This window comes from Thalassophryne amazonica, chromosome 12 (genome assembly GCF_902500255.1).
Source record: "Thalassophryne amazonica chromosome 12, fThaAma1.1, whole genome shotgun sequence".
Taxonomy (NCBI): domain Eukaryota; kingdom Metazoa; phylum Chordata; class Actinopteri; order Batrachoidiformes; family Batrachoididae; genus Thalassophryne; species Thalassophryne amazonica.
In genome coordinates, this window is record NC_047114.1 from 52270825 (window position 1) to 52286885 (window position 16061).

The 16061-nt window shown below is 41.5% G+C and overlaps 1 protein-coding gene across 3 annotated transcripts in view; it reads left to right on the forward strand.

The window, feature by feature from the left end:
• The first annotated feature begins 289 nt into the window (after positions 1-289).
• Positions 290-16061, forward strand: part of LOC117521801 (solute carrier family 12 member 7-like) — a 108833-nt gene continuing 93061 nt past the window's right edge. For 2 of the 3 annotated variants that reach the window (XM_034183150.1, XM_034183149.1), the window contains exons 1-3: positions 290-636; positions 734-942; positions 11181-11210. In XM_034183150.1, coding sequence (XP_034039041.1) covers positions 795-942; positions 11181-11210 — 178 coding nt within the window. In that variant the 5' untranslated portion in view covers positions 290-636; positions 734-794. The remainder of the gene's footprint in view (positions 637-733; positions 943-11180; positions 11211-16061) is intronic. The other variant, XM_034183151.1, reaches the window with a different exon arrangement.

Consider the following 16061-nt stretch of genomic DNA (forward strand, 5'->3'; position numbering starts at 1 on the left):
TATGAAAAGCCACTTCTAACAGGACTTTCACCTTGAAATTTTTTTCCCAGGTAAAAATTTGTGTAATTGGAAACAAGTGTTGGCAGAGGTCTGCGCTCAAGATGCTCTTGAAAACAATTACATTCGGGGTTAAATGTGAAATAGAATTAGAATTTCCACAAAGTTAAAAGTCCTTAGTGAGTCATGCTCAGTGTGTTGCACTGTAAACACACAGGAAAGTCAAAGGCTTCAAGGTGTTTCCTGTTGTGGCACAACATTACCCAGAATGCACTATGGGAAAGGTAACTCTCTTCTTGTTTACCTGGAGGAAGCAGGAGTCGCGAGCTCTCAGCCTGACAGGAGGAGAGCAGAGTAAAACTAACTCTACGTCAGGGAACGAAAGGGAGCAGACCTCGTTCCTTCAACTCAATCCGGTTGTTGGAGTACTTTTTCGGTCATTAGACAGCTTTCAGGCGGTTATTTTTGAGTTTTTAAACGTGTTTTTCCTTCGGTGGGAGGAGCGCCGCCGTTATGGACGCTGTTCATGCGCTGCAAAGAAGGTCACGTGGGGTTCGTGTCTTGCAGCAGTGAGGGACTTCAGCCTCATTATTAACGCTTCATCCTGCCTTTAGTGGCCAGTGGAGAAAAACTTCCAAAGTGAGTGTCATGTTGTGGTTACACTGAATTAATTGTTTTCCTCCTTTTTTTTTTTTCCCTCTGACCTACTTTGCTTTCTTTTTTAAATTCCTTGAAGGGTGAAGGTGCACTGTCAAGAAGCATCCGGGTCTTCTTGTCATATTGCCTGAGGAACCAAGATGCCCACAAACTTTACAGTGGTGGCAGTGGAAGATGAGGAAGGTGGCAGTGACAGTGCAGCTGCAGCAGGGGGCAGCAAACAAATAAGTCTGCGTGAAATTTTCAGTGGGAAAGAAGATGAGGAGAACTCGCAATTACAGAGTTCAGGTAGGACAGAAATGTCGCCATTGGTCCAGTGAAAGAATATTCAAGGTGTGAAGCTGTTGGCACTAAGGCCAAATAAAGTCCATGTGTTAGCAGTTTACGGCCTGTAGCGTGACTAAAACCTTGGTTATTGAAGACCAGCGTCCTCAGATGACACTAAAATACTAAATGGAGTGAAATGGGGTAAAATGTAACAAATTGGAGCGAAATGGGGACTGATAATTACGAAATTGGGGTAAAATGTAACGAAATGGAAAGCGAAATGGGGCCTAAAATTACGGTACATTTTGTAAAGAGCGGGTCTTGGGGGGGAGCATAGACTTTATGAAGAAAAGACAGTGCTCTTCCTCTTTCTCTCTCTCTCCAAGAAATTAACTCTTTAGAATGGTGAAACATGCAAATATAAAAGAACAAAGTAAATCTAATTAATGGTATACATGTTTTATGTACATATAAACTAGGCCATTGTTGAGTCAGTGGCTGACGTTTCATCTCTTGAGCACCAGATGGCATACCCATGCTGAGTACATGTATGGAGTGCATTTCCAACTTGCCACAAAAAAACCCCACCAAAAAAATGAATGTACTTCATTTACTCATATTTGGAGTGTCTGCTCCATTTTATTACATTTTACCCCCATTTCGTAATTATCGCTCCCCATTTTGCTCCTCGTGTTTTAGTATAACCGGTGACATCTGTTGATTTTTTTTTTTTTTTTTTATGCCATGCTTTAATCATTCCTCCATAAAGTTTTGGTCCTTTTATTATGCCAACACTTATGGCACTATATGTGTGTGTCGGAAATGATGTCTTGCTATTTCAGGGATAAATTACTCACATAAATGCAAGAATTCCAAGGCTTTCATAGAGCCTATGAATGATTGAAGGAGTCCATCCCCTCCAGTTTATCAGAGTAATTTAAAATTTATGAATGGCATCATCTTGTAAGGCACTAAATTTAAATAACATAATAGGGACACACCCTTCAACATTTCCTAAAAAATTTTCACACGGACTTCAAAAGAAGACTTGAAATTTCTGATGCATTTTGCCAGAAGGCACATGGAAGATTCGAGCCTAAATTTGATCTGCTTTCTTCTGTTAAAATCCTTCTCGTTCCATGCCACCATGAAGCTGTGTAACTGGCTACGTAACAGAGAGAAGTTGCTCAATGCACACATTCTCCAGTCACAGCCACAATAAATTCATACCTCCTTCAAGGCTGTCTTGGTGGCTTCCCTCATTAATTTCCTTGCACGGCCATTCTCCCCCTTTGCATGCTCATTCAGTTTGACAACTGCCTACTCCATACATACAGATTTACCACACAGTGTGTAATACAGTGGATTACCAAAGTATGTGGTGCATTCTAGAGCTGAAGAGTTCTCAAAGTAATCCCTTACACATGTGCTTATATCAGCTGTTTATGAATGATGGTTCTTGATGCAGCAGTGGTGTTTCTGGAGGTGAGAAGTGCAGCTTTTCTGCATCGATTTCCTCAAAAGACACATTCACTGTGGGGCCTGTGATTGCGTAGATCAGATCTCTAATTGAATCTTTTAAGAACTGACCTGATGAATGCATTTTTTGTTTAGTCAGGATGAGATATATTAACTTGATTCATTAAAAAAGTGCATGTTTCCACTTGCTTCCTTTGCAAGGTGGAATGAGCAGCCAGTGCTTTGCTGCTGGGGGATCAGAGGACTCTGTATTTCTCAAAAACATACAATCTCACTTTGCTTTAAATATGCAATAAATCTGTTTTAGATCATCAGTAATGTTTAGCAGCACAGACTTGTGGAGCTGATAACAGTGACTGAAAACTGCCATGGGATCCGCTTTGTTCAAATCTGTTCTGCAGCTGACCTCAGACTGTATACAGGCCCAGGTTCAAGTGGGCCTCCCCCTCCCTCCTAAAAAAAATGTTAAAGGACGACTTTTGAAGACATTTTTTTTGCACATCATAAGATTAATAATAAGCATTCTGTTATTTTGACAAAATCACTTCATAATAAAATGTCTGATCAAGATGTCTTCAAAGTGGGCCTTTAAGTGGGGGTTAGTGGGGGTGCTTTCCCACTCCTCACCACTGTGGGTCCACCCCTGCACTCAAGGCTAGCACACAGTCTGTGCTAGCCTCGAGTGGCTGTTTTTAATCACTGTTATTGGGTCTAGAAATCCACGCTCTCAAACAGCGAGACAGACGTACACTATTGATGATCGAAAAGAGGCTTATTGCATATTTAAAGCAAAGCAGTGTGTTCTTTTTTATATCTAATTTTTATTCTTCAAATGCAAGTCACAGACTTAAGGTACAAAATACAGTTTTGTCTTTTTTCCCACCTTATAACAAAAACCAAACACAACCCCATAACTACCCTTAACTCCCTCTCTCCTCCGCCAACCCATGATCCTCTAATCTGTATCAATAAATCAAAATTAAATGAAAATAGAATCTAAAACAAGTGACAACCATAAGTCAAAACCATAACACACAAACTTATAGACATGTCACAAATTACAAATCTGACTAAAATACAAAAACATAAAATCTAAGCCCCATTTAGTTAAAGTGCAACTATTATTACTGTAGTTGCTCGCTCTGTAGTAAAGCAGCATGATGTAGGCTAGTGTTTAAGATCATGAAATTCACTACATTCTGGGGGGGGGTGTCTGCCACCAGCAGACGGACCCAGATGAACAAGTTTGAATGCGACCACCATGGCAAACTTATCTGTTCACAGGGAAACTACTTGAGCACTTTTTTTTTTGTGAATCCAGTTTGACTGACCAATCAAAAAAAAAGAAACACCTTTCTCACGCTAATCCTTATTAGATTCAATCAGAGTTTTAATTTGTCAACAGGGCATATAGTGGATTTTGTCAGTGCTGCTTTTGAGGACATCGATGCAGAAAAGCCACATTCCGCAGCCCCAGTAACATCACTGAAGCAGACCATGAGGTTGTTTTTAACAGGCTGCGTTCACGATGGCACGATGTGCACGCCCAGCTGCTTTAACCTCCATTCAATTATTTTACTGTAACTGCATCGAAATTAACACAGTTAATCACTTTAAAAACAAGTCACCATCACACAAAGTCACACTTTTAATTACAATTAAAGCAAGTAATCCATGGTGCACACACATGCACAACCGTCCATCTGGATCATGGCTCAGCTATGATCTGTTACACCACCAATAACTGAAAAAAGTGTATTGATTTTATGATTAGTTTTCCCCTGATCATCCCTGTTCTTTATTCATTTATATATTTTCAAGTGTGCATTTTACTAGGCTTTGGAAAAAGCCTTGACATACCCATCTAGTTATAGTGAACAAACAAAAAAATACTTTATCCTTTTTAGATTGACAGGATTACTGAAAAACAATAAATGATCAAATCTTGTATCTCACCATATTAAAAAGGCATATAATGAGGACAAATTCAATAAAATCTGGTGTGATGCATCAGATCCCTCCAAAAAGCAACATTGTTTTGTTTATGCAATATCACACATAGATGTCTGTGACCTGCATTGCCCACCTTCATGTGACCTAACCATTTAAATGTGCAGCCACAGGGAGAAACAGGATTACCACTATGCTGACAGATACAGGGCAAAATACACAACAGAATGGGAAAGTAAAACTGAAATAAACAATGGACAAGCTGCTCCTCCAAAACACACAAGTGCGCACTGAATGGTAACTACTATAGGATATGTCCAAATAAAATTGTCTTGGAGAGAGAAGCGCTAGGTCTGTCTTGTCTTATTCACATGCATGCCCGCAACTCACTCCTCTTTGCGTGACAGGCCAGTCACAAGATGGTGATGCAGTCACGTTTGATTTCCAGAATGAGTGTGTAAGCTGATATCCCTTCCTCCAGGTTCAGTGAGCAACAGAGAAGAAGAGTGTGAGATAGAGGTGCAGCTGGCTGTACTGCATGTCAGGATGTAATTCATAAAGAATGCAGGATGTCTCATTTTGGGAGGAAAAAAATGATTGTAGTTTGTGTCTGTATTACAACATTTGGAAAGAGGTCTCATTTTATTTAAAGCATCAATTCATTTTGAAGTTATTAATTCCGACCCGACTGTCTTGGCAGAGAGTGGCGCAGTGTTTGGAGATGTGCCAACGTTAGACTATTCTTGTTTCTTTCTTGCAACAAGACAATACTCCCAGTTAGTGACTTTAATCCACACAAAAGTGACACACGATTGACATATTTTAATGGATTTTGAGAGGGGTTAAGAAATGGACTTGCCACTTCTGAAGAGCAGTGAATCAAAGCACCAGAAATCCAGCGGATCGAAGCACTGATTCATTGGTAAAGTGCAGTCACGCTGCAGAAGCGGTTGATTACAGGGCCGCTGCAGGGTCTGCAATTAACGTAGGGAAATGATAATTTTCCCGACAAACACCCTCACAAACATTGGCTGCTCTGAAGGGCCGATAAGGGAATTGTTAAGCAAAAAGGCTATTGATGTCGGTGGATGTCAGAGTTGAAATGTGTCAAAAAGCAACTCAGTTAACTAAACACAAAGAATGATCACGCTAGAGACAGAATTTCATTTCCTGATCAGGGCAAGGCAGCATGACCCCTCATCACTGTCCGTCAGTCAGCTCTGAAGGGCCCGGCCACTCTGCTCCTGAATTTATTGCACACAGACATATTACAAAACAATATAGAAGGCATAGCTGCATTTCTTCAGTCAATTCATACTTGTATCACTTCGCACCTGGAAGGCGCCCTGCAGTCTTGCTCAGACAGATAACAATTGTTCTTCAAATTGAGACATTACAGCGCCAGCCTCGAACTAGTGTATAGGCTGTGTTATTCTCTGCTCAAGGCCAAAATATTAATCTGTGCTCGACAAAAACGTAGCTCTAGCAAAACAGTCTGCGCATTCATTCATGAACAAATGTTACTTTTTCATGGGAGCAGTTATAATCTGTGTTCAGCAACAACATAGCTTTAGCAAAACAGTCTGCGCATTCATTAAGCAGAAGAACAAATGTTACTTTTCTCATGGGAGCAGTTGTAATGTTTACTTCAACAGTTCAGTTTAGATTACTGTTTTAACGAGTGATTATTTAGAAGAATAATGGTGCATGAACTCTTACACATGTATATATGGAAAACCGAGAACAGAATCAAAACAAGATGAAAGGCAGTTCATCAAAGTAAAGGCATCAAAGTAAAGACGAAGACATTAATATTTGATAATAATATTGACAATATATAGAAAACTCTATCATTATTCCCCCCTGTTTATCAAATTTAATGTCTACAATCTCAACATCACCACTGTAGAAACGTCAATAAACTTACAAACAGTGTACCTAACCATCATTTTGCCCCGTTTGGATGGGGTGACATGATTCAGCATCCAATAGCAATAACACAATATAGTAACGGGCCAGTAATAAACCATTAACTGTGGTGGAAATCATCCGTTGAGCCATTGATCAAGCAAGAGGACAAATCACAATACTTAGTAAGCTAGTTACTCCAGAACATTCAATAGTAAGAATTTAAAGGAAGCACATTCATCATACAACACAATTCAACGTTTTCCATCAGATACACATCCGTCGAACACCATTTATTTGTATAAATATTTAAACTGATTGATATTTGGACATTGTTGGAGTTTCTCAGGTAGCTTATTCCAATTTTTGGGCCACAAATAGAGACACAGAAGCATTTCCTGGTCATCCTTGCGCCCGCAATTTTTAAATCGATACAGACCCCTTAAATTATATATTCCTTCTTGTTGCATAAAATATCCTTGAATTCTGAGTGGTACTTGCTTAATTTATTTATTTATTTATTTTTACTTCGTACATCAACAGCCTTAAATGAAATCATGTCACGGAGTTTTAAAATCTGTGATGTAATAAATAGTGGATTGGTATGATCCTGATAACCTGCATTATGAATTATTCTTAATGCCCTTTTGTGAAGGTTGAATAATGGTTGTAGTGTAGTTTTGTAGGTATTGCCCCATACTTGCACCAAGTCAAGTAAGGTGCAATCAATGTGCAGTACAGAGTATGTAGTAATTTATCATCAAGAATGTGCTCTGCCCTGCTTAATATTGCCGTACTTTTTGATACTTTCTTTTGACTATGTTGAATATGTGCTTTCCAGTTGATCCTGCCATCGATGACCACACCTGACGACTTGTTATCTTTGACAGGCTCCATATATAACCCCTGTATGTTTAACTGTATTCGTCCATCTTTTTTATGATTTCCAAATAACATTATTTTAGTTTTTAGACCAATTTAGTGACAGTTTGCTCATATCGAACCATCTCTTTATCAACTTTATCATTTCTAATCCCAGATCATCTAGTAATTGTTGCAAATTATCCCCTGAACAAAATAAGTTTGTAACATCTGGAAAGAGGGCTGTTCCAAACAGATCTGAGACTTTACATAAATCACTGATATACAATATGAATAACTTTGGTGCCAACACATAACCCTGAGGAACTCCACAAATGATGTCCAGATATGAAGAACAGCAGTCCCCAAGTTTAACAAACTGTTTCCAGTTTTGTAAATAGCTTTTAATCCCCTTAAGTCCCTTCTCTGATCCCATAAAGCTCCATCTTTTGAAATAATATGTTGTGATTGATTGTGTCAAAAGCCTTTTTTTTATGTCAACAAATAATCCTATCACTATTTACCTTTGGTCCACGTTTATTAATCTCTTCTATTGCATCTAAACCCATATTGACTATCATTAAGCGAGTTGTGTTGTTCAATAAATTTATCCAATCTGTTATTGTAAAATTTTTTCCAATATCTTTGAAAATTAAATGCCACAATCACAGCAATAATCGTCAAAATCAACATCAGGGTGCGAAGTTTGCATCCTGCTTTGGCAACAAAGCTCTCCATGGCTAAAACAGTGTTTTGAACAACCTGTTGATATTTCTCTCCCTCTGTCCCTGTGTTGTTTTTTTTTTTTTTCTTTCAAGTGACAGAGAGAAACTACAGGTCTGGTCTTTAAAGATGTCGTCTTTCTTTGGTGACAGTTCAAAAGGTGCAGTTTGTGTGGGCTTAGGGGCTGAAGGGGACAGTTCACAGTCTCAGTTCAGTTCAGCAAGGGACTGAGGGAATCTGGAACTTTTTTATGTTATTTCCCTTCAGCTGTAGTGCATAAATCTGTACTATCATCAGTATGTGTAAGGCATGCTGCAAGTGGAATTAAAATAATGTGTCATGTGCTCTGTCCTGTGCCCTGTTCTTGATGTTTTCTTCTAACACAGGTGCACAGGAATAGAACAGGATTCTCTTGTCTCCCATTCTCAAAGATGCAGTTTCGTCTGCTTGTGTCTCCTGGTCTGGTCACGTCAGTGCTGTATTTCAAGCTTGTAGTACATCTGCTTCTGATCCTGGTTCAAGTTGACAGGCCTCTCCTTGGTCACAGCTGGTTACTCGTCTGCTTCAGGACCCTGGTATCTGCTTCAACCTCTGGTCTGTGTCTTTGTTCACTCCTGGTCGCTCTCTGTCTGTTATGACGTGCTTCCAGCTGTTGTTGGGCCCATAGGCCATCAGCCGACACTTACACGATTCTCCCCTTGTCTTGTTTGGGATCTTTCAGGTATCTTTGTCTTTTGCAGTGGGATAGATGCACCCAAGATGACCTCTCTGCAATTTTCACTGCAGTGGGGGTGGTTAGCAGCACTTGGAATGGATCTTCCCACCTCGTAGATAACCAGTTCTTTCTCTTAATAGTCTTTATCAGCACCCAGTCACCAATCTGGATCTGATTCTCAGGGCCTTGCACAGAAATAGGAGAGTCTGGTATCTTGTTAACGTGTATGACATTCTTATGGGATACCACACGTCTCATATAACCAACTAATCCCTCATCCTCACTATCAGGCCCAGCTATTTTCTGTAAATCTGGTATTCTGTAGGGCCTGCCATACAAAAGTTCGAATGGCGTAAGGCCAGTTTCTGAGTTTGGTGTTATATGCATGTACAGTTTCACCAAATCCAAACAATAAACCCAATTTTTCCTGTTTCTTCCATACATTTTCTGAGCTTACTTTTAATTGTCCCATTTGTTCTTTCCACTAAACCTGCACTTTGAGGATGGTAAGCACAATGTGTTTTTGCATTTATTTTCAAATGTTCTATTAAATGTTGGATGATTTTATTTACAAAATGTGTACCATTGTCACTGTACATTGTTTCAGGTAGTCCATGTCTTGGAATTATGTCTCTACAAAGTATCTTTGCAACTGTCAGAGCATCTGCATGTTTAACAGGGAACACCTCTTCCCATTTGCTATATGCATCAGTCAATACTAGGCTATATATATATATATATATATATATATATATATATATATATATATATATATATATATATATATATTTTTCACATTGGTTCAATTCAATAAAATCCATATGGATTATTTGGAACGGGTTTTGAGGTGTTGGAAATTTTCCTCGTATTGGCCTCTCATTCCCCTGCGGGTTATGCTTTGCATAAATTAAACATGCTCTGCAGTAATGTTTTGCATATGCCTGAAATCCAAATGTCACAAAATGATTATTAACCAGGCCAACCATCCCAGCTGTAGAAACGGGACATGGTCCATGACTTACGACAGCTGCCCACTTGAAAAGGCTGCGGGGTAGGACTGGTTTGTTTGAGGATTAGGCATACACACCATCAGCGGTTTGGTAGACATTGTGACGCATTAATTTGCCAAAATTGATTGATTGGATGAATGATAAGCATTGATTAATATCGATTATTACGTGTAGGCCAATCTTAATATGACAATTCAATTCCTGACAATGATCCAATACTCCAATTAGATCAATACACTGCCTACCATGTAGGCATACAGGCAAATTTGACCCCACCACAGTACCCCAGTGCCATATCCTCATGTCCTAGTGAGTCAGAGCGTCACAGAGACAAGGTTGAGTAATCGTGATTGGGCCTGCGTTAGGTTGTCCCAGGGTTTAAGATGGGATCTTACCCGTCATGGGCTCGCAGCCTTCCATACTGGGCAGGGGTTCCAAGGGGTGGGGGAACACCCATTAAGAGGTGTCATTTCAAAACAGCTTTAATTGCACAGAACATCAAACATGCAGGATCATTGAAAGTGAATTGAAGTATCTTTTAGCAATTTATCCCAGAATAGAACTGTTGGATTAATCAATGCTTAAACACCAATACTAAATATAAATAATGACATAATCTGATACATAAACAATGTTTGGTTCGCAGGAATAACTATGGGTCAGGATGGACAATAATCATGTGAAAAGTTGTCTAACAATCTCTATCCTTTAAGGCCCAACTTAATCTGCATACGTCAACTAATAATTAAAAAGCACTTCATTGGTCATCAATGCTTTATGAAAGCCTGCAGCTTCTTTTTTGATTTGCAGCAGGGGTTAGTTGCATCTCAGAGTTCACATTATGTCATTCAGAACACAGGATGATCAGAATATTGAGTTATTATTATTTGTTGCTTCTACATTGCTGTCAATTCACCCTCACCAACATTAATGCTTTCAACAGGAGCTCTATAAACATGTTACAATAATCAACATAGTTTTACTGTTCACACACTGTACAACCTTCTGCTCTGCTCTTTGGCTGGAGTGAAAAATTACACTTTCTTTCCAAAACAAACCACACTTCAAAAAATAGAACACTGAATGCATTTGGTAAAGTCAGTGCAACGTAATGCAAAACAACATTAAAGCTGGAATTGATTACATCAAGTAAACAATATCCCTCTGAATTTAACAGTAACAAACACTTTTAAAACACTACTATCAATTACATGTAAGCAATTACATGTAAAACCCCTGTATCTTATGTGTTAAAGCACAACAAAACATTGCTGCAGTATTTCTCAAGTTGTGGGGGTGTGGAGTGGCAGGGAGAGGAGGAGGAGAGAAGTGAGCATTTAGAGCTTCCCTCAGCAGCTGTGTGTATACACGCTCCTCCTCCAGCACCCCAGACCAGGAACAGAATACCACAACTGCTACAACAAACAAGCAAAATAACCCAACTCTTCTCAAATAAAAACCCAAAAAACGTCCACAGGTCCAAAGAAGACCTGTGTTACATTACACGCAACATATTATACACACATGTAGACACGTAGAACTCAACGGAACTGTTAATTACAGTGGACTGATAGACTTTTTTCTTTTTTTGTCTTTCACCAACCTTCTGTCAGGCTGTTTAGGACCCGGAGGTCAAGAATCGGGTATGTAATCACAGTCTCACAATCAGTTTTTAATAGTCCTCAGAGAACCTACCACAACCACTGCTTCCTTCTGTCTGTTATGTCATCAAAAATAATTAGTGGATCAGTCAGTCAACAATTTTTCATTCTTTTAGCAGTATTTAATATGTATACTGGGGAACTGATTCATAGAAATGTTTTATAACCCAAAGTCTTCATTGCCTAGATGAGCCTGTTTCCAGCAAGTTCATGAATACCCGCTGGAACTCATTGATCTAAGTGGTCAGTTTCACAGTAGCTCATTCATGATTACTGAGGCAAGATTGGCCAAATAGTTTTTTGCCTCCTTGCTCTCGGCCGAGACAGTTGCATTTGTCTCTTCTCCCTCCCTCCTTATCTTTCCTGCTTCTGTGGTGTGTTGTCTGTGAGGCTGCCAGCTTTGCTCTTCTGGAAACAGCAAAAATGGATCTGTTAAAGTGGTCTCTGAACGCAATTGACACTATTTTTTCTACAAGACACTCGGGAGCGGAGGACCCGACCTGTCCTGTCGGGACACATGTTACGTGCAGGTCATGTGCCTTTACACGCTGTCTGTGGAGGACGTCGAAGATGTGTATATATTTGGCATGGTGGTGACCGGGTTCCTGCTGTGTGGAGCGGGCATAGCGCTGGTTTACCGGAAAATTAAGAAAGTGGAAGCGGCAATAATTGGACCATCCAGGCTGCCCCACATGATTGATTCGATTGGAAGCGCAGTGTCAGCTCAGTCGGCGGGTGTTAACCGCGCGTTGGATACGATCTCGGGAATGGCTGCACTGGAAAACCGCATTGATCATCAGTAATGACCACATCTCCTCTCCTAATTCAGAGGTATTGAAAGCCACTCTGTCTCAGACTGTGGAATCTTTCAGGCGTCTGCTAATCTGGATTTTCATTCGGCTTCCCAAAACACAGCTGCACTTCAAGGCCGCTGTGCTAAAAACCTCCTGGAGAAGAACAACACTCAAGCCTCACTCCCTGGTCTTCCCCCGCCTCAGCTTCTCCAGCTCTGACGTTGACTGTGGACAGTGGACTGTTCAGGGCTGGGCCCCTCCTCCCTCCAGATTGGACGAACAAGGTTGTTGATGGCGCCTAAAGGCTGCCGCCGGAGTGTTCTGTCTGATAACTGGACTCTTACAAATCTCGGTCGTCGTCTCTCGTCCTGTTGTTGTGTGTGATCATTGTTCATTGTGCTGATGGGTTTTTTCCTTCATTGCTGCGTTGTGCTGCCACCGATAATTCCCTGTGTACCGCTGGTTAATACCCAGGTTTTTATCCAGGCAAATCCTGCGTTACTCCAGGATCTTTTGCATATAGGCACCTCCCCCAGAGTATAATAGGCTGAAGCAGCAGGAATACATGCCTCTGTCACTGCAGAGGGAGGGAGATCATCCTCAGCCTTTTCTTCTCCTTCCTTTCCCCCTCCTCAACGTGTTGCTCCGTCTCCACCACAGGCCTCTCCTCTGCTTCTGAACCAGACCTCTTGGTAAGTCCTTGCCGCTGCCAGTTGTCTTTTAGGAGGCATACTGGAGCTTCTCTGCAAAAATATCTGGAGCTGGCTGTGAGTGCATGCAGCACGCTAGCGTTTTTATACTGACCGCCGCCTATCGGCCGTTTGGAACACCATTTTAACCGGGAGGTGGCGTTTAGAACGGCGTACTGTCCGCTAGCGCCGCCGTTTTGTCTGCCTCTGTCACCGGATAAAACGCAGTTGAGGACGCCGATGTGGGCTCTATCGCCGTTTTACATGCCGTTGGTTAGGGATACAACGCCGGCCGCCAGTTACGGCGGTGTAAACTGCGGCACTACAGTAAGGGGCAGGATGAAACGGTGATTAAAAAGTATCACACGCCGTTGTTCGCATTGTCTCCGTTGTCACGCGAATTCTCCGGGAGTGCTCCCGGAATTATTCGACATGTTGAATAATTTTTTCGACGATTCCCGGTAAAGCTGGAACTAAGCCACGCCCCCTAGTGTCGGCGTTAACAACGGCGTTTGAACCTTAAGATGGCCAAAAACTCTTCCGAGACGCTTCCGGGAGCTCTTACCGTCTATGTGTAAACGGGGCTATAGCGACAGCAGAATAAAAGTAAGGAAAAATTGATACGTATAATCTTGTAGAAAAGAAAGAACTGCAACCTTATATGTACATAAACAAAATTCATGTTGAAAACGGAGGAGTCCTTATCTTTGCGAGTGTGTACATTCATGCAGTGTCCATTCTTCCCACACTTCCAACATGTCAATTTCCTCTTTATCTCACGCCCACGGGCTTTGCCTCTCAGCGCTCTGCGGCGCTGACCTTTGCCCTTTCCTACAAAATACACTTCTTCCTCACACATCATTATGACTACTCTGGCAGGTTTAAAAACTGCTGTGTTTGGTGCAAAAGCATGGTCTGGTGTATTTTTCACTCCACATCTCTCTTGCCTTTTTGTAAAATCACTGGTGTTCTCTTTTATGGTATCAAATGACTTTGTTGTGGAGTTTAACTGTAATTTTCCCGAGAAGTTAACTGTCTCTCGCCACATTTTTAAGTGTTCAGGTGATGCTGGATCGTTGGTCATCAGTTGTGGTCTGGTGAGTGTAGGGAGGTGGAGAAGGTGCACTTGCTGTAGCTTCAGCATTATCTGCGGCTGGGTAAAGGGCTGTGCCTGCATTCTGCGGATGAGGCCTCTGACTCCCTCCCGGTGTCTCGTTATCAATTTCATTTTTATTATAAAAGATGCTCTTAAGATCATCTTGTCCCTGCTTCAGTTTGTTTTTGACTTTATTCTCAGCCTCACGCCGCCTGTAGGCTTCACTTTTCCACTTTAGTGCATTTTCTAACCCACACTTTTTTGCTTTTTTGCAGAGTCCTTAACTTTCCTCTTTATATTATCCACTAATTCTGTTGTTGCTTCTGGCTGTAATTTCCCTGAGAAATTGAACTGTTTTGCCACATGCTTAAATGTTTAGATGACTCGGGAAATTTAACCTCCATATACCTAAAATCATTAGACCGTGGTTGTGTGTCATGTTTACTGTGAGAACAAAAGCAGTTACCCATTTTAGCTGTTCGTGGGGTTATCTCATAGGGAGATCTAAACGAACAGGCTGTTGTTCTTTTTTCACTGTTTGGTCACTGATCAGTCTGAAAAGTGTTACCACTTCGACCTCTGGGAGGTGGGGGACCTTGCTTAGGGCTTCTTTCCGGACTCATAGGTTCACAAACAGGTGTGGTGCATATAGAACGCTTACAACCTACTTCACAGACAGGGCTTCGTTTCTGCCAGTGGGTTAAAACTGGTGACAGGCCCCCCGCGATTCAGTTGTGTACGTTCTCAGTCATAAAAACACACACATTCACACAAACACATTCACACTGCTGCGCTTCAGCTGTTATCACGTTTTAGCTCCTCTGTTATCACGCTTCTGCTCCAACCGGTTTTTATATCAGAATTTTACGGCTCGCCCACCGAAGGGTTCACTGACCTAACACTGTACAGTTTTTTACACGCTGTTCCGGACCCGAAAGTGGTCTTTCAGTTGTCTCTTGCTTCTTTTAATTGCCAGTTGTAACCGCTGCTGTCTCAATCTGGAGCCAACAGTCACATCAGGTGTCTGACACAGTGGGAGTGCAGCGCGAGCACGCAGCTCCGTAACAGATGGTCTTTAACTGCTGTGCCACCTGACTTTTCTCTTTCTCTCCCAGAGAGTAAAATTTAATGCTTTACAGCCAGACCTTAGCCTCACACCTTACAGTGTTTAAGCCAAGAGACAAACCAAAAAAGACATTACGGGGTTTTTCCTCGCGGTGGTCCCCGCCACATGCACACACGTGCACATAAAGAAAAGCAGTCTCACCCGTGATCAGACTTTGTCACCACTGCTGAAGTCCGTATGCCTTCACCCCATTAGGCGCCGACCCATTAGGGAGGAGACCTGTCCCCCCAGAAAAGGGTCTGCGAGAACTAGTCCCGGCCGTGGCCATGGTCTCCACGGGCGTTCTCCGTCACAGGCCGACCACCGTTCTGGTCTGTTGGCACCCGGCTGTCAGTGGACCAAGATGTCAGAGTTGAAATCTGTAAAAAAGCAACTCAGTTAACTAAACACAAAGAATGATATCGCTAGAGGCTGAATTTCATTTCCTGATCAGGGAGAGCCAGCATGACCCCTCGTCACTGTCCGTCAGTCAGCTCTGAAGGGCCGGCCCACTCTGCTCTTGAATTTATTGCACACAGACATATTACAAAACAATATACAAGGCACAGCTGCGTTTCTTCAGTCAATTCATACTTGTATCACTTCGCACCTGGAAGGCGCCCTGCAGTCTTGCTCAGACAGATAACAATTGTTCTTCAAATTGAGACATTATAGCACCAGCCTCAAACTAGTGTATAGGCTGTGTTATTCTCTACTCAAGGCTGAAATATTAATCTGTGCTTGACAAAAACGTAGCTCTAGCAAAACAGTCTGTGCATTCATTCACCAACAAATGTTACTTTTCACATGGGAGCAGTTGTAATGATTACTTCAACAGTTCAGTTTATATTACTGTTTTAACAATGAGTGATTATTTAGAAGAATAATGGTGCATGAACTCTTACACATGCATATACGAGGTCTATTAGAAAAGTATCCGACCTTATTATTTTTTCCAAAAACCATATGGATTTGAATCACGTGTGATTGCGTCAGCAAAGCTTGAACCTTCGTGCGCATGCGTGAGTTTTTTCACGCCTGTCGGTTGCGTCATTCGCCTGTGAGCAGGCTTTGAGTGAGGAGTGATCCACCCCTCTCGTCGTTTTTTTCATTGTTTAGGAATGGCTCAGAGGCTGCTGCTTTGCTTGA